Here is a 21,467-nt window from a genome sequence, read left to right as displayed (position 1 = left end):
ATACTGCCACTGGGGGTGCTAAAGTCAGACATTTTCAATTTTTACCATCATGGCTTTAATCATAATAAATGTCCATGAACCAAATGCACAATCAGTGATTTTACAGGTCACCATGTAGCTTAAGTCATACTAAAATTGAACAACTTAATAATACATGGGCACTTTCACTGTTTTTCACAGCAATGATCTGACAAAAGTATTTTTTCTTCGTACAAGAAGATCATGTAGAAGTTTCTGGTGCTTTTTTTTAAAACATGAATGTTTAAAAAAAACTGACTGACTTTTTAGTGTGCCAAATTATTTACATCGTAGATTCATGGTATGTTTTGTTTTTTCTTAAAGGTGTCATTTTCCGCACTCAAGATTATCTGTGTACCCACATAGTAAATGGTAAGCTAAATATTTTTCAGTTCAGTTTCTACCTGTCTGAGCCACTGCCCAAAACAAATGCAAGGTGTGCCAGAGACTCTTCCTACTGATTCATTTAATATGAGCTGGCTCTCTCTCTGCCAGTTCATATTACATTAGTTTATAGCACTTCACTGGGACTGGTTCTTAATGCTATGCTTTTAAATCCTAAATGGGGCAGCAGCAGCTCTGAATTTTCTGTTTATGTCAGAGTTTTTATTTATTTTGACCTTGATCTGTTATTTATCTGAGTTGTATTTTGGTTTCATTGTCCTATCTGTGGGATATGTTTTAATACATTTTGTTTTATGTGCTTTTGTGAGTATTTTAAGCCTATGGCAGCAAACCAAATTTATCTTGGGACAATAAAGCTTAAGTTGAAGTTGGGGGCTCCAGACAGATAGGCATCAGAAAGATGAGAGAGACTTTTTTTTTTTAAAAAAAAGACCAATAGAGGCAAGTGGACCGAGGGAAAAGACGAGGACAGACTCAACTGGGAGATGAGATCAGACTTATCCCAGCCATCATTTACCCAACTCTCTCACACAGGGATAGCAGTTTTCTCTAGTCTCTCAAGCTTACAGCTCATCCTATTATAGTTTCCCCACATTAGAGAGATAAAGCAGTGCTTAGCAGCACTGTCTGCGAGAAGAGGACAAAGACAACCTCACCTAAGTAGGCTACTGTCTGTCCAAACTTTTTTTCACATCACTACACGATCATAGGTGTAGTGCTACTGGAGCACAGCCGGACCAACACTCCGTCACTTTTGTTCTCCAAGTGAGAAAATAGAATATTGGCAGTTCATATAATCCAGTTGAAATTCTTTTAAGCGCTCGAGGATCTGATCATCACACAACAGAGCCAATAAAAACAAAATGAATGCTCAACATTGTCATATTGATATTTAACATGTTGATTCACGTCAGCTCAAAGATTAAATGACATGAAAGAAAATATTCCACCATAAAAGTTAAGAATTGGTAACACCACACCATAAACATTAATATAATAGTAAAAATAGTAGAAGACCTAGATATGAAGATACAAGCAAAATATGGCACAAGAATTCTTTATTGTCAACTTACTCTTTTAAATTGACAATGAAGATATTTTACAGTAACTTTAGCTGTACAGTATCTCATATTTTCTGATTTGTTATCGCTGCCATATTTGTTGTCCAATACTGTTTTCTTAGTTTTACAGTTGCTTCAAGTAAAAACTTCAAAGGCCAGTTCCTGGCTTCACTTTAATTGGTAGTGAGTTTAGCTTGCTGCGTCGCTGTGCACCTACACCTGTGTGAGGGCAGAAGAAAAAAAAAAAAAAAAACTAAAGCTTTAAGATCACAACTGAAACACCACAGCAAAATTCAGATGGCCTATCCCTCTAGTTTTCACTTTGAACTCATTGTTCCATATATTTCTGCTTTTCTTGTCCTACAGCGAGGTTTATGAAGCTGCACTACAGCAGATGGTCGGCTTCAGACTAACTCCAGGGTTGCATTTCACTGCTGACAAAAAAAGCATCATTAATGTACCAATAATGGAAATGGTTGACTGTGCAAACTTCCTCTGACTCCTTCAGTGACTCCCGTAACAACAGCGCAATACTCAAAAAATCAGTGCAAATCACAGGCATCGCAAATGTGAAGAAAACACTCCTGACAAGCTGAGATGATGAGGCCGCAGCAGTTACCACCAACTGGAACATGCTTTTATATAATGCACATAATTAGCAAAAACCTACTCCTGAAGGTCAACTAATTTACAGGCCTGTGTAATGCTAATTATGACATAAAAGTATGTAGCACTTGAGTAATCAGACTTGCATAATGATTAGAGGACCATCCTTTACTCTGTAGGCATGGGTCAAGCACACGCCAGTGTGTGTCCCTGCTGAAGTGCCCTTGAGCAAAACACTCAACCCTCGTCCAGCTGCAGGGCCACTGACATTCTTTCTGACCTTGTGCTGTGGATGGATGCCAAAGAAAAAAAAAAGAATATGGCAAGATGTTAATTGTTGATACAGGGCCCCCTCTTCTGGCAATCATATAGTAATGCTGCCCAAACTCTAGTACACTGACCTTTTCAAAGATGCACAGAGAGAATGAGATTGTCCTGATAAGACTTTAATGAGAAGACAGGATTGTTGAAAAGATTATCTTTGAAATCACACTCACATTATCAGTGGTCACTGCCATGATCCACTCAACAAGAAGAGGTTTATAAAATGAGAATTTACTGTATATTCCCCTGAATTTTATTGATATCTGAACTGAGTCAATTCCTATCTTTACTTCTGGCACATTATTTTTTTCTTATCAGCAGTGGATCTCAAAGATATCTGCTGGAGTAGAAATATCTGAAACAGGCGCTGCTGGATATTTGTGGTTATTTGTGCATAAAATTTTTTTGTTTTGGGAAAAATAAACCTCTCATTTAATACAGCTTAAAAGAAACCATTCATCCCGTCACTGATATTTTTGCCTCGATGTACCTCATCAATACTAACTCAAACAATAGGAGAAAAGCTGCAACAAATTGCTCAGTCTCCCAGCAATATTGGCCTTTTAATAACAACAATAAAAACAGTCAAGAAACTGCTGTGGTTTTTTAACCAAAGCAAGCATGTACAGTAGTAGGCCAGTAAAAGTACAATACAATCTGTAAGTACATATAAGTGAACATAACAACAAAACTAAGGTTGGACAGAAGATTTAATCAAAATAGCTGAGGTCCACTTGTTTCTCTGTCAACAGGCCACTCTGTAACCACGACTTTCTGCACCTGTGTTAATGCATCAACATGAAGCAGTGACGATATAAAGCTGGAGAAGATTCTTCTAAAATCAAAAACTGTGGTCTTCATTTCAGCAGCTAGCTGTTCAGCTTAAAATAAAGTTTACTAACCTGCATGAGAAACTGTTTTCAACTCAAACTGATGTTAAAGTATCATTGAACAATGGCTTTTAGCTGAGGCAGCTGGAAAAATGCATGTGCAAAACCTACCGTAAGGATGCGATCACAGCAAAGAAAGAAAACAAACAAACAAAAATAGCAGGAAATAATGTGGTGGAAAATTTTAATAAGACATGAATTGGAGAGCAGGTGTCAAAAACCTGATCAAAATTGAACAAAAACTACCTTGAAACAGGATATCCCTGTGTCAAGCCACAGCCAAACTGTGACAGCAGCCTGCATGGTGCTGTGTCACCACCATGCGAGGCAGCCAGGAAGGAAACATGATCAGTACATTCAGTTGATATTCTAAACTCCACAATGGATAGGCCTCTGACCGTGCAAATATCTGTAGTCCAAGAGAACGTAACCAACTCAAACCTTCAAGTTTTAAGTGAACAGTTGGTCCACTGAATCGCACATCCTAGGTTCATTAACATGTTAGAAAACACGCATATAACTGTTAATATATAACTGCATAATGTCCAGCATAAAATAAACTTAAAAAGGTCATTCAGTTTAAAATGGCCATCCGGGAGACTAAGGCCACTCCATGTGGGAGGGAAATTCCATCCCATTGGTCCAGGCTGGTCCAACGCCTGCATCCTCAGTCAAACTCAGAACTCCTCTGTGTTCTTAAAGGCGGCTGTTTGGCCATTTGGTTGAAATCCTCTGGGGGTGATATATGTAGAACGCAAAAGCAACCTGAAGTGTGCTGGTCCAGCATGTTTGGTGGGGTGGGGTGGGGGGGTTGGGCGGGTCCAGTAGGGGGCCACGTCAGTAGTTCTTTGCAAGTTTGCAAGTAAAACTCTGCTTAGCTACAGGCTGTTATTGAACTCCAAAAGTCACCAGAAGTCCCAAGTGACATCCACTCTGCTGTCAGTCACACAGACGGACTGGCAGTTAGGGCTCCCTGTAAAACAGATGGCCAGGTTGTGTTAGCTTGTGTAACAGGCTGTCTGTGAAACAGGCCGTCTGACAGACTTGGACAGACTGTCTCATGTAACCAGGCAAGAAGTCAGTGAGTGAAGGCGGCTGTTTTTCAGTCGTTCAATCGTTGAGTCGACAGTCACACAGTTCCTTGTAGATTCTCTTGCGGATGCGAGGCATGTCCTCCTGACTGAACAGCAGAGGCTGCTTCACTGAGAGACGACGGCAGTACTGCCAGATAGAAAGACACACAGTGAGGTAAAATAATCCACAAACACAGCTAGATTGCCATATTAAGTGTGGAAGTAGCAGAAGCTTTTCTCCAATGTCTTTAGCCCCCTTGGAGACATAGAAATGATCAAATTTATGTAGAAACCTGAGGCAAGAAAGCCAGTGGAGACACAGATCTACTTTGTCTTGTTTCTTGGCAGAAAAAGAAACAAAGAGAGGGGGCAAACGGTGACAGGAGACCAGGCAAAGAAATAAAAGATCGGGGTGATGAACGAAAGGATGGGAGGACGGCTGTAAAGGTGGGAAAGAATAATGTCTCACCTCAAGGACAAAAACTCCACAGTCACTGTCGTTTTTCTGCTGAGGAATACCCTGAGGAGTCAACAAGTCACAGTAAAGCAGGGAGCCAGACTAAAGATGTCACAGCTAGTTTCTGGACGGACCTGTGTACGTATATGTGTGGATTTACTGCACATGCAAGCTGCTGTATTTTCTTGTTTGATTTGGTAGTAAGATTATTTAAGACACTGTTGTTGAGAATGTAGCAGTAACATGATCTATCATATATGCTGCACTTCAGCATTAAGGACTACATGAATGTGTTTCTTCACTTATTTGCATTAAAATGTTATTTTCAGTCTCCTGTAGATATGTTTGAATTATTTTGGCACCTTTAACAGGCATTTTTTCAGTTACTACAATTTACATTGTATTACTTTCACTTTTTGAATTTGACTAACATCCAACATGAGACTTACAACCGGGTTTAGCTTTACCTTGATGATAGTAATTTTCCAGCCCTTCTGGAAAGCTGCCTGTTCCTTCTCTCTGGCTTCAGACAGGAGGTACTTCATAATGTTCTGACAGGGGACCGGAGACAGACAGACAGACAGATTTAAGCTACAATATAAATGGTGCAAAGGACTAGTATTGTCAAAAAAATTCAATAGTTTCACATTTCCATTGTGAGACAGAAAATATATTTACATGTTCAATACTTAAATCTCAATTCAGATTCCAGAAAACTGTGTCCTACACAATGGAAGCAACAGTTTTAAAGACGGACAGAAAGAAGTCTTGATGAGGTCGAGAGGTGGAGGGAGTGGAGGACTGTGGTAGACACTCATCAGTCTCATTAAGGAGACGGTGAGAATATGAGCAAAATTTAAAGCTTGATGTCAAGCACTCCACCGTGTCCTGAACTTAACCCAACCCACCCACACTGGCATTTGGTATGCTGAGGCAACACACTGGATTTTGAAAGACACTGTGTAACATTTTCTACATATGTAGAAATGTCAAATGTAGCAACACACTTCCTGATGGTTTCTATTTGTTAGGGGTTGGTATCCAATGAACTGCTTAATAGATTGACTGTCTTGACAGTTTCATGCTTCCCTTCCATAAAAATGTTTTTAAATATGTAATTATAAATGAATTAATTATAAAAATGTAATTTTGTACAGCATGTCCAAAGTGCTACATACGCAAGACAATTACTATGATGGTGGAAGTCAAGACTTCCTCGCTTGCAGTTATAATCTGAGAGTAGTTGTGTGGAATTTTGAGCATATTAAAAGTATTTGGAACGAATTCAACTCTTGTAATGAAATTAATCTAAGCAATGTTATTTAAACAAAAAATCGAGAAGAAATTTGGTCTCTAAACATTAATCTATTGATTTACTAGCAAAATACGACATAATCCTTCTGTTTTGTTCAGGTTCATTACAGCTTTATGATGAAATACCTGGACCTCTAGAGAAACCTCCAGCACATGTTCTGATTATGTGCTGTCGCTGACACCAAACTGAGACAGCGATTGATCATCATCATACGTAATCTTTTGCCTGGAATTGATGGTCCAATAATTTGTCAGGGCGGCAAGCAGAAAAGCTGGATTACTGATGATCTGGTCTGATCAGTCCTTTAACCCTAACCCACATAAATCATTCAAAATCATTCAAAATGTTAAACTATGATCTACAATCCAAAGACATTGACATGCACAGAGGCACTCACATCTGTGGTGTGTCTGAAGACGATGCCTTGGCTGTCGTAGTAACTGATGGTTTTGGTTGCCATGGTGACTGTGACAAGAGACCAGTGGATTTCTAAATGGATGGGAATTAGCAGCAGCCACTTGGAGAACAGGTCGACCTGAAATAACGACACAATTATAAACATACATGAGTTAGATATCCAAGAAACAAAATGACACTGATGTCTACTACACATTGTCTGGAATAACCCATTCTCAATAGAGATTCACAACATACAAGTCAGACTGTCAGGGACAAACATGTCCAACTGCATTTCTGTTTGACACTGGGTTACATTTTGACTTCTTCCACCTGCTGGAAATGGTAGTTTTAAGAACTACTGAACATATTTTACATTTTACATTTATTTCATGTAGTAAGCACATTGAATTTAGACTATGGTTGCAAACAGGGGCAACCAGACCACAAAAAACAGCTGATGGTTATCCGGATCTGAGTTTTCTGCAGCAATTGGGAAACTGCTGGTGTCGAACTAAAAGCTGAAAATGTAACTGTAATGCGATAACAAGGTTCAGCTTTTAGCATAACTGTCAAAACAAGTGAAACATAGCAATTCTCCAAACTCTTTCATATTCCTCCTTACTTTTTTAGTCCATCTCTTCACACCATCATAACCCTTGGCAACCAGCTGCTTGTGGAAAAAGCTGTTGAAAAAATGAACCTGAAAGAGAGACATAATAGAACACATTGATACATTACACAGTCAGGATTTTATTCATTCATTTTGTATTTTATAAATATCCTTTTGAGCTGCACGTAAAATCTGAATATGAAATCCAAAAAACACTCCCTGACTCACCTTGTGTTGCGTTGCTTCCATAATGAGTTCTCCATACATGTTGATAATCTGGCCAGACATAAAAACAGAAAAAGAGATTTGAAAAAGGTTGTTCAGTATCCCTAAAATCAACAAATGTATTTTTGTGTGGTATGAGCATAAATTAAGGCCAGACAGAGTAAGAAGAGGTGTGCCAAGCAGCTGGCTTTTCCTCCTTATTCACCTGGTCATTAAGCCAATTCTGTTCTTCTAGTGTGCCAAGGTCCTCCAGGCCCAGGTTGTGTTTGTTGTACGTCACCATGAAGCCTGCAATAGGAGCAGAGGCCAGTCCCGACCTGTACCGAGTCATTTCCCCTTTGATGTCCAATCCCCTGAAACAAACACATCAAGAGGGGAAATTCAGTAACAATTTTAAACACGAACCTCAGATGTGTCTGTTACACTCTGTTTTCAAGGACATTTTAAGAATTGTGATGGATACGGAAAGAAAAACCACAGGGTCAGAGATTAAAAATAACATTCCAAAAAATGGAAGGATACAAGTCTTTTAATTTGTGTGCTTACGCTCTTAAACAGATCCTTCTGAATACTGTGGCAACATTAGAATAATCTGACAACTGGGTGGATGAGTTGATATTATATAACATGTCATTAAGTAATAATCCACGTTTCTACTTTCTACTGATGAATGATGTAACACAACAGCGATTTAACCCATACCCGAATTACTTGATAATGTCAAGTCGGTTGCCGCAGCAAAAAACCCCAACACGCAGTAAATGATGAAGTGTATGGTTTTGACAGTAGCTTTTATTCTCTATTGGGAAATATTCTGTACATAAAGTATATGTTTATTTTGACCGACCAACTATGTGACATTTATTCTGACCAGCTGAGGAGTAGGGATCTTGCTGCTGTTTGCACACACTGTTTCACCTCTATCACTGTTTGATAAATGTGAAAGGGTAAGGCTTAGTGCTCAAACATACAGATACAAGCACTGAGCATGTATTATGATGAATTCATAGCCCAGGTGTGAACAATCTGTGAGTCATAAATTAAAAATCAAACTCCTGTGTTTCCTGTGTAGAATAAAAGGCTGTCGATCCTTTTCAAACTGTAAAACGATTGTGCTGTTAACTTTAACTACTCCATTATGGAGGACACAGTCATCATGCTGTTGAATCTTTACTTCAGCAGCTAAATTCCTACAGACAAGAAAAAATAATCATCTCATGATATTAACTCATAAAACCCTACTGTTAAAACCTTCAAACTACCTCACATCTCTTTTAACATTTAAATCTTGTAAGTACAGTAAACGATCCAGTTACTACATAACCTTAGATATTCCTTCTGTACCCACAAACCATGGCAAGGTTTTAGGTACATCTTTAGGTGCATCTTCTCAATGGAACAATCTACAAACCGCCCTCAAAATAGACTCCTTGGAGATTTTAAAACTTTATAATCTGATGTTTTTACGACTTTTGTCACTTTTTTATTAGTTATTTATTTTTGATTGTGTTTGACTGAATAATGAATGTTTTCCTGTTCTCAGTCTCTGTTGACTGTTATTTTTATGAGATGACACCTGAATGTGTCAAAAAACTGACAACTTTCACATTCATTCTCAAATGGCAGATTGTGTTTGAGTGTGTGTGTGTGTGTGTGTGCGCACTAACCTTTTACTGAGGTCAGGGTTGCCATTCTTCTTCAAGTATTCCAGCACATCTGTCTCACTGAGAGGAATGAAACTGCCATACTTCATATAGAAGCTCTCCAGAAACTCTAAAACAGAGGAAATAATTGTAACATCATTATATGACCTACTGCATGAGCAACATTAACGGTGTTGTTGAAAGGATGAGCAGTTTTACAATCGATGCAGTTAAAACCCAAATTCAAAATACTGATTCGGTACTTTAGTTTCATCACATTCAGGCATGTGTACTGATAAATACAAGCAGTACTGTACATGCAATACATTTTTGTGGGTGTGGATCCTTTGTGGCAAAGCTTTAGTCTTGTTGATTTTATCAGCAGGTATGAGTGGTGATGCTTACACACAACACATAAAGCTTTATTCTATGAGGACAGGATAAACTGCCCACATCCAGGTGTGCAAAGTAAATGCGTAAATGCTGCTAAAGGGGCAAAGAATGTGTATTAAGAGTCTGAATAGTTTTGTGAATGAGAGATTTCAGTTTTGTTTTTTTTTTTTACGAATTTGCAGCCTCTGTGTGAGCTTCACTTACTAATGATGTTTCTTGAATTGAAAAAAAAAAAAAAAAATCGCTATCTTGGTGAATCAGTGTTGATCTTAAATTAGACGTCTGTCCTGAAAGTTTACCATACTTTACCAATGAATATATTCATGTAAAGGTATGAGTTGGCATTATGTGCTCCAAAACACAGCTTACCATGGACCATATCTGTAAGCTGCTCCAGGCTTTCTTCATTCTGCGTCTTTCCATCCATCACTGCTGATTCAGACTGACCGTCCATCTCCTCCTTCTCCCAAGTTCCCGGCTGACAGTACAGCCTGTGGTCTCTTAATGCCCAGCAGTGCGGCATGCTGCACACTATAATAGGCCCCTGGTTTGGATGAGAAGTTTCCACTTCCATAGGTGTAGCTCTGTGGTCATGATCTGTTGGTGTGGTGACGTTTCCATTGGACAGAGTAACTGGTAAAGAATCTTGGTCTGTACTGTCAGAAGTCTGGTCCACCTGCATCTCAGAGTCAAGGTCCTGGGAAATTTTTGACCTTGAAGCATTGCCTGACTGCCGTGACATGAATAGTAGTCCATTTCCCAGTTCACTCATGATCATATTGTCCTCCTTAGCCTCCTCCTCAGGTTCAGAGTCAGATAGGTTTACTGTGTCTCCATTTCCAAATGGAGATTTAACTATGCTGGAGTCAGTTTGCTCTCCATGTTCTATCCCTGCATTTTTGTTCTCCATTTTAGAACCGATGACAACACAACCCCCACCTCCCCTCTTCATTCCAACTTCTACTTTAATTTTTGATGCAAACGTAGCTCCAAGCATTCCCCTCCATCCTCTCCCTCCACCTCTAACTACTGGCACTCCCCTGCCTGCCAAACCTGACCATTTCATCTCATCCCTGCTATCGCCACTTCCTTTTCCTCCTTCGCCAGTAGCTCCTGTCCCCTCTATCAATGTGTCCTCATTTTTTTGTGCATCCTCTTTCTCTGGAGGGACACAGTTTCTTATTGGTCCATCCTGCAGGGATGTGACAGGTAGGGGAACTGGGGTTTGAGATTGAGTATCAGCCACTACTAGAGTCGTTTGCTCCTTCTCATATCTGTCATCTTCATCCTCTGCTTCCTCTACCGTCTCCTTGCTCAAATCAAAGCTCTTGATACTTATCAGCTGGCCCCCCACTTTTCTTTTTGGTGTGTCGCCGAGATCCCTAACGGCCCCTCTCCCTCTCCCTCTTCCCTTCCCCTTTCCTCTGCCTGAGGTTTTGACATTGTGTCCAGTACTGTTGGGCCCACAGCAGTCACAGGCCTTAGGAGTCCTCTTCCTGCCTGATGTCCGGCCATTGACTGGGCCCTGAGAAGGTGTTGTGTGTTGTGTCTGTGTAGAGGACCAGGATGATGCTGAGCTTGGATTAGTTGTAAGTGCATTTGCTGGGGTTACAACAGGGGGTTCTGCATCAGCAGGAGACGGAGTAGAGGTCTGTGTCAAGTCAGAGTTAGAGGTAAGGTCTGTGCTGAGGAGTTTGGCAGAGGTCTGGGTTAGGTCCTGACCAGTAGTATCTCCAGGGGGAAGCACCAGAGGAGGTGCTACTTGTATAGGAGGTGCTGTAGCAGGAGCAGTTAAATGAGGTGATGCTGATGGTGTTGTTTTCATTGGGGAGGCCGCAGAGCTGCTGTAAACCATGACGTCCTCCTTTGGCTCCCCAACCCCATCCCCAACACCCCGTATCCACACTCCTGTCCACTCCTGTCCTTTGGTCTACTGGAGTTTTAGGTTTTGTGGTTTTCTGTTTCCTTGATTTTGATCCTGACACTTCCCTGTGTAGAAAAGAAGTTGTTCTCAAGCCTCTCAAGACTATATCATGTCAGGTCGCAAGTGTTGCTCAGTGGCATCTAGACTTTGCAGGGAATAACACCACCACCATGATCTCCGAATTAGAGCGACTGAGAATAAGTGGAAAAACAAGAGAGGAAAAACAGAAGGTGGAAAAAAAGAACCAATGAAAGAAATATCAGTAAGTCCCCCCCAATTTGATCAATAATTAAATCTTTGCAGTTTAAATGTGCAAGGCATGACTCAGGTTTTGCATTCACCAACACTTCTGAGTCAATGAAAAACACATCAGAGCAAGGCAGTCATTCAAAATGATAACATCATATTTAGATGACTAGATCAGAGATGCATAACTACAGTATCTTACCTGTAGGTGAGATTTCAACTGTAGTGGAGAAAATAAAAACATCTGTTACGAATGACATTATTCTGACGACATCAGGAATTCAAGTCTTGACTATACTTTTGAAACTACTGGGATTATGCAAATTCTGTATCAAGGTAGATTTGATAAATTTGCCATTTGTTTTGAGGAGAATTTACCATTAAGCTCAAATAAACATATATTATATACAGTGACGTTACCGTCAATGACCAAGTAGTTCACTGTTCAGATGTAGTTCATTTGTCCTGGCTTGCAACTTACTCTCTTTTTGCACAAAGATATCACGACTTCACAATAACAAGTGGCTACTTAGCTGAAATTTTGTGCTGCTCTTCTTTTTGAAGTAACGTTGTGGTTACTTTGTGTTATTTCGTTTTCGACTGGCATATGTTTATTCATTTCTGCAGATAAAGTAGTCATTAGAATATTTGTCAATGACAACTAGAATTCCCACAGTCAATTAAGTTATTAAGTTAACTGAAAGTTGCGTTAGCTTAGCTTATCTAACACTAGGCATCAGGCTACTGGAGCACGTTCACACCTAATTTAAGAATATAATGTTCTTTCTAGTGATTAAACTAAGTCTAATAAAAGTTTAGCATGACTTAGTCAGTCCCCTGAAGCTAGCTGAGTTAGCTAGCTGCTGCCAAACACAGGCGAAAAAACAAAGCAGCGATTGCACACATTTCCTCCATTTTCAGTAGGAAGCTGGAGGCGTCTAAAGACAAAGGAGGAGCTGCGACTCAGCATCTAAAGTGACTTGGAGAAAAAGCTAAAACCATGGTGAAAATTTGAAAGAAACATCATGATACAGTACCTTGTCTGTGAAATAACAAACTGAGTTTCGTCTGACCACGATTTGAAGAAACAACAATCCAATCTGTAGTCGCTCATTGATTGCGTCACAGCGTCGAGCTCAACTTCGGCTGCTTCCGACACTCTCCCGAAGTCACCGTCAAAATGTCCTTCTCTAACCTTTCTGTTCCATCCTCCCACGTCGTCCATAAAATGTCTCTAAAATTAGCATTTTTACATGACAACAAGAAAATCTACAGCAATCTCCTTGATTTCATTTAGATTTGATTTTATTGGCTTGACATGTGAATAAGTCCTTATTATTTGAGTCTGCATAATATGATTATACTATCTGTGTCAAAATATTGCTGTTGAGTTGTAATTTATCAAATTGCCACCATTTTTACTGAGTCGAGCAAGGTTATATTATTCCATCACAGGGAAATCATTTTCATTATCAATAGGTCTGATCTTTTTTTATCTAGTCTATGTCAAAAACAAAGTGAAAAACAATCATTACTCCTCAAAACCCAAATGAACACAACCAAATTACTTTTGTTGTCCGACCAAAAGTTAAAAACATTTTCACAGAAAACTGTGAAACTAGCAAATATATATTTGAAAAGCTGGTATCAGTCATTTTCACTTAAAAATGACTTTGTCAATTATCAAAACTGTTGCCAGTTAATTTTCTGTCAGTTGACAAAATCATAAATCAACTAATCATTTCAACTCTACAGTATATTGATTTCTGGGTGTCTGGGGAGATAATGACACTCCCATGTAAATAGGGGCCCAACAACAGCTCAGGTCTGCCAAAGAGGTTAATCAAGCCATGGCCATTACAAATAAAGTAAAATAGTGAATAGAGAGAAGGAAAATAATGTCAATTCTGATATAATGCAAGATATAAAATAGTAATGCAAACTGGTATCACCACAGTATTATGATTTTATCCTTCTTATTATGATCATTTCTAACCACAATATTACTGCCACAACACACACTGTGTTCTGATAATCTTTAATTATAAAAATCTAAGACTGAAAAACAATAAATAAAACTAAAAACAGTCAAAATGTAAAGGAATTAAGTACAAAATTATCAACAATAAAAGGTTACATAAAGAGAATATTAACATAATTACTGGTTGCTTAACACCAGTAGTTCCCAACCCTTTCAAAGCAATGACATGACTTTTGTAAAACAAAGAAACCTACCACAGGTATAGCAATATTAACAATATTAACTGTGCTAAAATGTCACATATCATTGTGTAGTGAAATGGGTGTAACATAATGTAAACTAACGCTGCACAAGGCCCAAAATATATCAAACAAGCAAATTCTACAGTTCTTTAAACATATGAACAAAATATGAAAATATTTGAGCTTACTTCAAGACATCTGCACAGACCCACTCGCTTTAAAGATAATGCAGCAGATTATGCACTGCAATAAGCACAGTCTGTTGCTATACATTACTATTTGTACATAAGATCAGTGCTACATTATTCTCTACTAGCATGATCAAAAACAATAGGCATAATACGTCTCTTTACAAGTGTCTATTGGCTCCAGTGATGTCAGGTGATCGGACTTCATTAGTCCCACCGAACATGTACAGATGCCGCTGTGCGAGGAGCCTCACTTTTCACATATATGTCTCGCGATCCTGTGGCACTGTGGTACTAATGCCAAGAGGAATCATTGGTAAAATGCTGCAGTTTTATTAAAAAAAATGAGGAAATATGGTTTAGGATACGCATTTCACTGCCAAGACAAACTGTAAATACTTAGTGCTTTTTAAACTGGCACCATGTACAGGAACAGTTCATTTTGTAAATTCTACAAATCAGTAAGGCTGCAACCTTTGGATCAGATGACAGATTAATGACTGAAAGGCAAATATTTTTTTCCATAAGAGCAAGATTACAGTCTTCCTGATGTTTGATGAAATGATTAAAGTGAAAGAGGAACTACCAGAGTAGGAAATACCTTTGATATGAGAATCTACTTTACGCAGGGGAACTTTTATTTTACAGCTTTGGTTCAAATTGCCTGCACTCAATCCGCAGTGACACCATTTTAAACAGTGGAAAGCAGTAGAGAAGTGGATGTTGGTAAAGATGATCGTGGTGCAGCAGTCAGTGGCAGCTGTTGGGTTCGGGGCCTAGAAGAGATGATTAGTAGGGTTTAGAGGACAGAAGACATAAAAAAAAGTATTCTCACACATTCATGCCACTTTATCATGAGAAGGTATAAGTAAAAGTTTTTAATGGATCTACACACAAATGTGTTAGAGAGAGAGAGCACTACTACCTATCAACGTGTGGCATTGACGGCTGGAGTATGTATGGTCTTGGAGACTGCAGCGCCGTTGCTGCCCCCTGCTGTTAGCACTTGGAGCTGCAGCTGATAGTCACTGTCAGCTTGAAGACCATGAACTGTCACTGACCGCTGAGACTGTGTATGAAGAAACAGGGTTAGTGCTGATATACAAAGGCAAAGACACACTATCCTTTCTTCACAAATGTTTTAATTGATCAAGATATAACCTGTTAAAGTATAAGGCTGCAGCTATTCTATATTTTTCTTACTGTCAACAAATCCCATGAAAAGACCAAAACAACTACGTGTTAATCCATCTCTTACTATGTTCTGATTTCACAAGCTTGCTTATAAACGTAAATCATTTTAAAAAGTGTCACCATTATACACTTATATTTTCAAAATAATATTAATTAATTAATAAACTGCTATAAACTTACATTTTAAGCAAAATTCAATTTAACAGGAGTAAATTGGGTATTTGTTGAGGGCTATTTTTAGCTACAGATTTGGTGCAGGATGGTGTAAGAGGGATTGACACTCAAAATAAACTAGAGCTCTGCGACACAGAGGATAAATTACATCAGGCTTTGGCTACTGTAACAACAGTTAGGATCAATTAATTGCTGGTTTTTGCCTTTAATGGTTTGTTGATTGTAAGAAAGGTGAGGAATATCACCAGATTTATCATTTAATCTATTACAGGTAAATGTTGAGTCACAATGCTTCTTTACTTTGACACTTTTATTAGACTTTTATGAATCAAAATCTTATATTTTATTCTTTCTTTAGATTTTGTGATTGCTGACACTGCCTCCTTAAAGAATCAAGTAAAAGGAAAGAACCTGAAAAATATCTATTGCCTCATCATCCTTACTGGAAACACACACAAACACACACACTCTCATATTTCTAAGGTATTTTCCTCCTTCTACTAACACAATACAATGCTGTCACTGTAAAACTCTCTGTCTTGTCTCACCGGTGCAATTGTCTGTGTCTGGGAGATAAGTGTGTCTTCCTGTCCCTCTGTTGCCGTGGTAACCCCTGATTGCAGCGTCCAGGTGAACTGGAACCCCTCAACGGCTGCTGGGTCCAGTGCATGCTGGGACATCCTCCAGCGAAACGTAGTGAGTAATGTGCCATTGACTTGTTGAAAATCTGCTGTCAGCCGTTCTGGACGCAGTACCACCTTTCTGCCTGCCAGGAGGCGCTCTGACACAAATGAAAGGCACAAAACTTTTCCTTTAGTCATGTCAGAACACTCATCATAACCATTTCTTAGCAGGTTTAATGTGACAATATGTTTATGCTAAAAGTGTCCTCAACAATTAATCAGAGATGGATCATAATGACAATTATTTGAAGTGCATTAAACTACTTAAATTGTGTGCATATAAAAAAAAAAAAAGGTTGTCCCAAAAGAAGCCAACACAAGATGCAAGAAGCACGTCCCAGAGCATTTTTTTTAAACAGGCATTAAGGGGTTACAGGATTAATGAAGGTCAATGAATCACTGCCTTTACATCTGTGTTTAGTTACTCCTACCCTCAGTGTTGCAGGGCAAAGCTTTGCCTCCTCTGACCCTGATGGAGGAGCAAGCCGGGGTTGTAACCCAGGCAACAGCCTCTGACCCCGGGTCAGCCTTCATTGCCACGGCGACCCGGTACTTACAGCCAAACAACAGACCTGTGATGGTGTGATGGGTGCCCTGGAGAGAGAAAATCAAATCAAGTTAGGGATAAAAAGAGTGTTTAAAGAGAAATTGTAGTGGAAACTGTACACAGCTGGTTGTTAAAACTGACCTATTACAAGGTTCCATAAAATATACATATTACCTCTATTTTTGTTTGGAAGCAGCTTGTTAGCTCCATGTTAAAATAAACACCACAGTTTGAAGCAGTGCTTGGCAGCTTTGTAGGTTGGCAACTTCAAATGGTGAGAAATGGCGTAACTGTTTAAAAAAGGCTGAACTTCAATGAGCAGAACTCATATTCTGTGACCTCAGCAAATTGCTCACAGCACTTTGATATTTATCAACCCACTGACTCTGTGATCATTTCAGACCAGTGTTCTCTGCTCCTCTCTGTTGCTAATTCACTTCATGATGTAAAATATCTGCATTTTCAGGAAGACACTCTAGTTAGCAGTCTTTGCCTAGTTGTTTCTGTAATGTATTTTTACATAGATCAATTTCTGTCAAACCTTGCCATGCACTGATTTACCAGTTTATTAGGCACAACTGTAACAATCTAATGCAATGCAATATTATAACCCTGCAATGAATCTCCTCATTGTGAAGGTTGTGATTTTTTTAGTATTTTTCAGTTTGGTTTGGTTGTGTTTAGATCACATTACCTGCTCTGTAAAACAACACCTTTCTGCAGGAAGACAAACTACAAACATCTCAGCATCGTTTGTGCTACAGACATTGCTGATTGAGAAGCATTGGTTACTAAGAAAATTGCTCAGGCTATTACTTTAAGAAACAAAATGTATCTGACACACAGAGTAATAGAAATGTAGGATAGTTCAGCTGATGGCAGAGAGACAAAACCTTGCACAGACAGAGGATGAGAGCATTCCAGTCAGATCTGAGTTATGGTGATGAAATCTGATATCTAATACACACATACACACATAGAGACACAGTAACAACACTCACATAGAAACAAGAAGCCTATATACAATTTCACAAACACAGACATATAAAACCCAGCCAGGATAGTTATACCTGCACAGTTGTTGTTCTCTCCGTGCTTGTAACATTAGTACTGCAGGTATGTGGATGCCACTGCAAAATGTACGGACCAGGGTGTCTCTGTCTGCCTGCAAAGAAAAGAAAACACAATAGAGACAGTTACACATTACATTAGTGGACATGTGTTTGTTTTTAATCTGTGTGATCAATAACGATACTGTTGGAGATGATGCAAACTAGTTTTTATTCCATTTCTTTATTTTTCCTTTCCTCCCTTTTCATTTTAACGTTTTATCTTGATGGTAGATGATATGAGTTTTGTGCTGCTAGAGAACCTCTATAGTTTTTTTTTCCCAGTAACAGAAACTGACAATCAGTTGCCCTTAGTGATTTCAAACTTGAGGTCCAAACATGAACCGGAGCTGAGGTAAGAAAGAATCAGAATAACTGTTTTTTTTGGCCACTTGCGGTGCAGCAGAAACAACTGCTAACAGGAACTTGTCAGCAAACAGTTATGTCCAGTGCTCATCCAGTGCTTACAGAAATCTGCTTAATGATTCACTATGCTGGTCTCTAACTGTGTCTGTCTGCTGTACAGTACTGAATAGGAGCTTTTTTGCTCCACTGTGCAACTGTGTGTCATGACTGTAAATGACACCATTAGAGCGAGAGTGAACCAAAACAGTACATTTACAGGCCAGACAGCTAAACAACGAGCTGAAACTTGCTATAAAGCTCCATGAAGCCGAGGGGAGCTGCAGAGTCAGGCAATAATTCTCTGCAGGTTCATCCCATTGAGCAACCAATCTCACATTTTAACTGTGTTTTTACATTGTTATTTGATGGATTGTTAGCATAAAACATTGTTTATAGACACTGTAAAACCAAATCAAAATCATCTGTTTAAAAACTGACATATTCTGACAAACGAGCAGCTGAAATTATCATCTAATATTGGCTAATATTTCATGATTGTGCAAAGGTGACAACACTGCAGCATTTATGCAATTATTGTGTGGCCTTTAAAAAATATACACTGCAACTCAAAATGTTTTGTTTCATTCTTAATTCATGAACATGATGGTATTTGTAAAAACTGTTTTTTTGGTCTAGTTCTGTCTCTAAGGATGACTATGTTAAGAAGAATCTGCATCTCAAGTATATACAAGTACAAAATACAGAACACTGCTATCATAAGTACTCATGGACCTAATGTAAAATTTGCATCTACAGCTTCTTTTCTTTTCTTTTCTTTAATTTTCTTTTCTCTTCTCATCTTCTCTTTGGGTATTTGGGGGCTGCTGACATGACACTGACTGTTTCATGTTACCAAATCAACTCACCGTGGTGAGGCCACTTCCAGAACACTTTGACCTGCAGCTGGTTGTCATGGTAATGAGGGGCAGCAACCTCCAGGCGCAGGTTGTCAAGGGTGACAGGGTTTGGGGGGGATTCGGGATTCGGATGAGAGGAGGCGAGGGGGAGTTCAGAGGAAGAAGGGGAGGAGGATGAGAGGGAAGGAGATGAGGGAAGGGAAGAGGAAGATGAGGAGGAGGAAGATGGGAGCTCATTGGAGAAGTCCTCGCCTTTGGTAGAGGAGAGGAGAGAAAATATCAAATGTAAAAGTTTAATATTCATAATATTTAAAAACCTTGTTTCTTGCTCAATAAAACACCCTTTATGAGGTAAGAAAATTTTCAGTGTACAGTCTCCAAATTTAAAAGTTTTGATGCAGGAGAGATGTTCACTGTTCATGCATATACGTGTGTGTGTGTGTGTGTGTGTGTGTGTGTGTGTGTGTGTAACCACTCTAGAACATTTTTGCACTCCCTTAAGCAGCATTTATACAGTAGCTGTTCTGAAGACCTATAACTGGCACCATCACAAAAACACATCATATGACTGACTGGATATATGAAACCAGTTATATCACATGGAATTAATAAATATATTGTGCCGGGAATGTGGTGAATAAAGTGGTGATGAAAGTGCAGCTGGTAGCTAGCATTCCTGCTAATTCATTCACGCAGAGACACTAATTGGCTTTATCTGGCCTAAATGACCCTCATTAGCACTGAGAGAAACCAGGCCAATATATGGACTGTGTCAAAAATTAATACTGCTAAATTATATGCAATATGTTCCATATAAAATTGTTGGTATGTGGTTTGATAATTGAGCTGCAGCTGGCTATAACCCTCTGCTGGGCTGACCGACAGGTCACCTATAAATACCTCTGTTGCCTGGACGACCATTAACATCACCACTTTCCACCATACACTGTGTGTGTGGTGTGTGTGTGTCAGTGTGTTTAAAGTGCAGCTGTAGGTAGACAGAATTTGCTGACAGTCAGCAAATGCAGCCGCTCTGAACTAACAGGGAAATCATTAACTCAATAATGTATGGCTCTGTTATGTATGGCTGCAGACTGTACATAAAGCATTTACTAATGGCATGACAAGTTAATGAAATGTTCAAAAACATATACATGAGTGAGTGTCTATTTGGGGCAGAGTTGCTAGGAGAGTCCCGAGGTGGCTGCACTGTTGAACCACAGCACCACACAATGTACAGCTGCAGTCTGCAGTACCTGGCAAAGCAGTTTTAATTTACTGAGCACCTTTCACCTTTATAGTCCTTCATGTTTATTCCTATAAGACAAAACTGTACAGAACCTACTGGACATTTGCTACTTCTTACTGCAAGTTAAATATTTCTAGGTAACCTTACACCATCCTCTCATTTATCAAAAGACATGATGCTCATCCAAACTGTTGAGAAAGACTTTCAGGCAACTGTGAAAACACTGGATTCATGGTATGTAATATTAGACCAAAAAATTTACACCCAAAAGAATTACTCCTTAAAATGAACTGCAGCTGCTGAGAGAAAATGGACTCTACAGTAACTTGCACCTTATATGAAACTCTGTTGCCACAACCACTGTAAAGAATATTAATAGTTAACTGACAATGATTCCAGACAAACAATTACTGACACAGCGCCCTGTAAGTCTACAAAAATTATGAGGGGGAAATTATACACATTAATACAGTCTGAAATAGACTTAACCATGTCCAATCAATTGGATTTAACACAGAAAGACTCAAATCAAGGTATAGAAACACCCCCATGATGATGAAGACAAATGGGAGGTACCTGAGCTAAATTCCAAGTGTAATAGCAAACAGTCTGAATACTTTTGTCAATGTGACATTTCAGTTTTGCCAAATTTTCTAAAATCATGTTTTCGCTTTTTGCTCATTTTGGGATATTGAATGTAGATCAACTGAGGGATTTTCTGAGGCTGCAACATAACAAAACAAAATATGAAAAGATTGAAGGGGTCTGAACACTTTCTGAATGCAGTGTATACACTGGTATTGTGAATACCAAAATACAAAATGATATAAACTTTAGGTCATACCACAGAGCCTGATCAGGCAGACATCTTTGTTTGTTTACCTGTATGAGTTATTGTAGTGAAAACAGTTTGAACCCTGGGACTCTTCAGCCTCTTCTGACCCCAGAAGGCCACTGTCTGTACAGACAAGAGGTAGGAGGTGGCAGGCAGCAGACCCTGCAACCACAACTCACACTGCGCCTGTAACACATTAAAATACGAGAAAATGGATTATAGAAACACTTTTTCTTAACCTTTTGGACCTGTAGTTCTTGGCTACTTCTCAGTCTGTACTAATGCAGTTTTACCATCCAGATGGACTGATGGACCAGTATAGCCACCAAAGTCACCACCATCACCATCATCCTCACTATCATCGTAATCTTCATCATCATCATCATCATCATCGTTTTAAGTGTTGTGTGTGCC

The 21,467-nt window shown here is 39.1% G+C and overlaps 2 protein-coding genes across 3 annotated transcripts in view; both read right to left on the bottom strand.

Moving 5' to 3' along the window:
- Positions 1 to 4,138: 4,138 nt before the first annotated feature.
- LOC111216293 (sentrin-specific protease 5-like) lies at positions 4,139 to 12,689 on the bottom strand. Of its 2 annotated transcripts, none has more exons than XM_022741740.1 (11): positions 12,627 to 12,689; positions 11,792 to 11,809; positions 9,789 to 11,534; positions 9,051 to 9,156; positions 7,589 to 7,736; positions 7,387 to 7,434; positions 7,171 to 7,248; positions 6,547 to 6,684; positions 5,302 to 5,385; positions 4,847 to 4,897; positions 4,139 to 4,525 (listed from the first exon to the last, which is right to left on the bottom strand). In XM_022741740.1, exons 3-11 carry the CDS (start codon positions 11,272 to 11,274, stop codon positions 4,415 to 4,417), a joined length of 2,250 nt encoding a protein of 749 aa, XP_022597461.1. In that variant the 5' UTR covers positions 11,275 to 11,534; positions 11,792 to 11,809; positions 12,627 to 12,689; the 3' UTR covers positions 4,139 to 4,414. The 2 variants fall into 2 exon arrangements, with proteins under 2 accessions (XP_022597461.1, XP_022605229.1); XM_022749508.1 differs by having other exon boundaries at positions 9,789 to 11,408; positions 12,627 to 12,643.
- Positions 12,690 to 13,722: 1,033 nt separating this feature from the next.
- Positions 13,723 to 21,467, bottom strand: part of LOC111216523 (anosmin-1-like) — a 43,883-nt gene continuing 36,138 nt past the window's right edge. Inside the window, exons 9-15 of the mRNA XM_022738054.1 lie at positions 21,101 to 21,239; positions 18,979 to 19,221; positions 17,669 to 17,763; positions 16,483 to 16,645; positions 15,917 to 16,149; positions 14,926 to 15,069; positions 13,723 to 14,776 (exon numbers count right to left, since the gene is read on the bottom strand). Of these exons, the coding sequence (XP_022593775.1) occupies positions 14,929 to 15,069; positions 15,917 to 16,149; positions 16,483 to 16,645; positions 17,669 to 17,763; positions 18,979 to 19,221; positions 21,101 to 21,239 (1,014 nt within the window). The 3' untranslated portion in view covers positions 13,723 to 14,776; positions 14,926 to 14,928. The remainder of the gene's footprint in view (positions 14,777 to 14,925; positions 15,070 to 15,916; positions 16,150 to 16,482; positions 16,646 to 17,668; positions 17,764 to 18,978; positions 19,222 to 21,100; positions 21,240 to 21,467) is intronic.

The sequence above is a fragment of the Seriola dumerili genome, unplaced genomic scaffold (assembly GCF_002260705.1).
Source record: "Seriola dumerili isolate Sdu_G_001 unplaced genomic scaffold, Sdu_1.0 BDQW01000002.1, whole genome shotgun sequence".
Taxonomy (NCBI): domain Eukaryota; kingdom Metazoa; phylum Chordata; class Actinopteri; order Carangiformes; family Carangidae; genus Seriola; species Seriola dumerili.
Note: the sequence above shows the minus strand (reverse complement) of the source record. Positions and strands in the feature narration are given on the sequence as shown.

Excerpts from the sequence above, each read along its gene's own strand:
- LOC111216293 (XM_022741740.1), bottom strand. The coding sequence starts at position 11,274 with ATGGTTTACAGCAGCTCTGCGGCCTCCCCAATGAAAACAACACCATCA. Across the intron at positions 9,157-9,788 it reads GCTTACAGATATGGTCCATG|AGTTTCTGGAGAGCTTCTAT; the intron begins GTAAGCTGTGTT and ends CCTCTGTTTTAG. Across the intron at positions 5,386-6,546 it reads TCTTCAGACACACCACAGAT|AACATTATGAAGTACCTCCT; the intron begins GTGAGTGCCTCT and ends GTCCCCTGTCAG.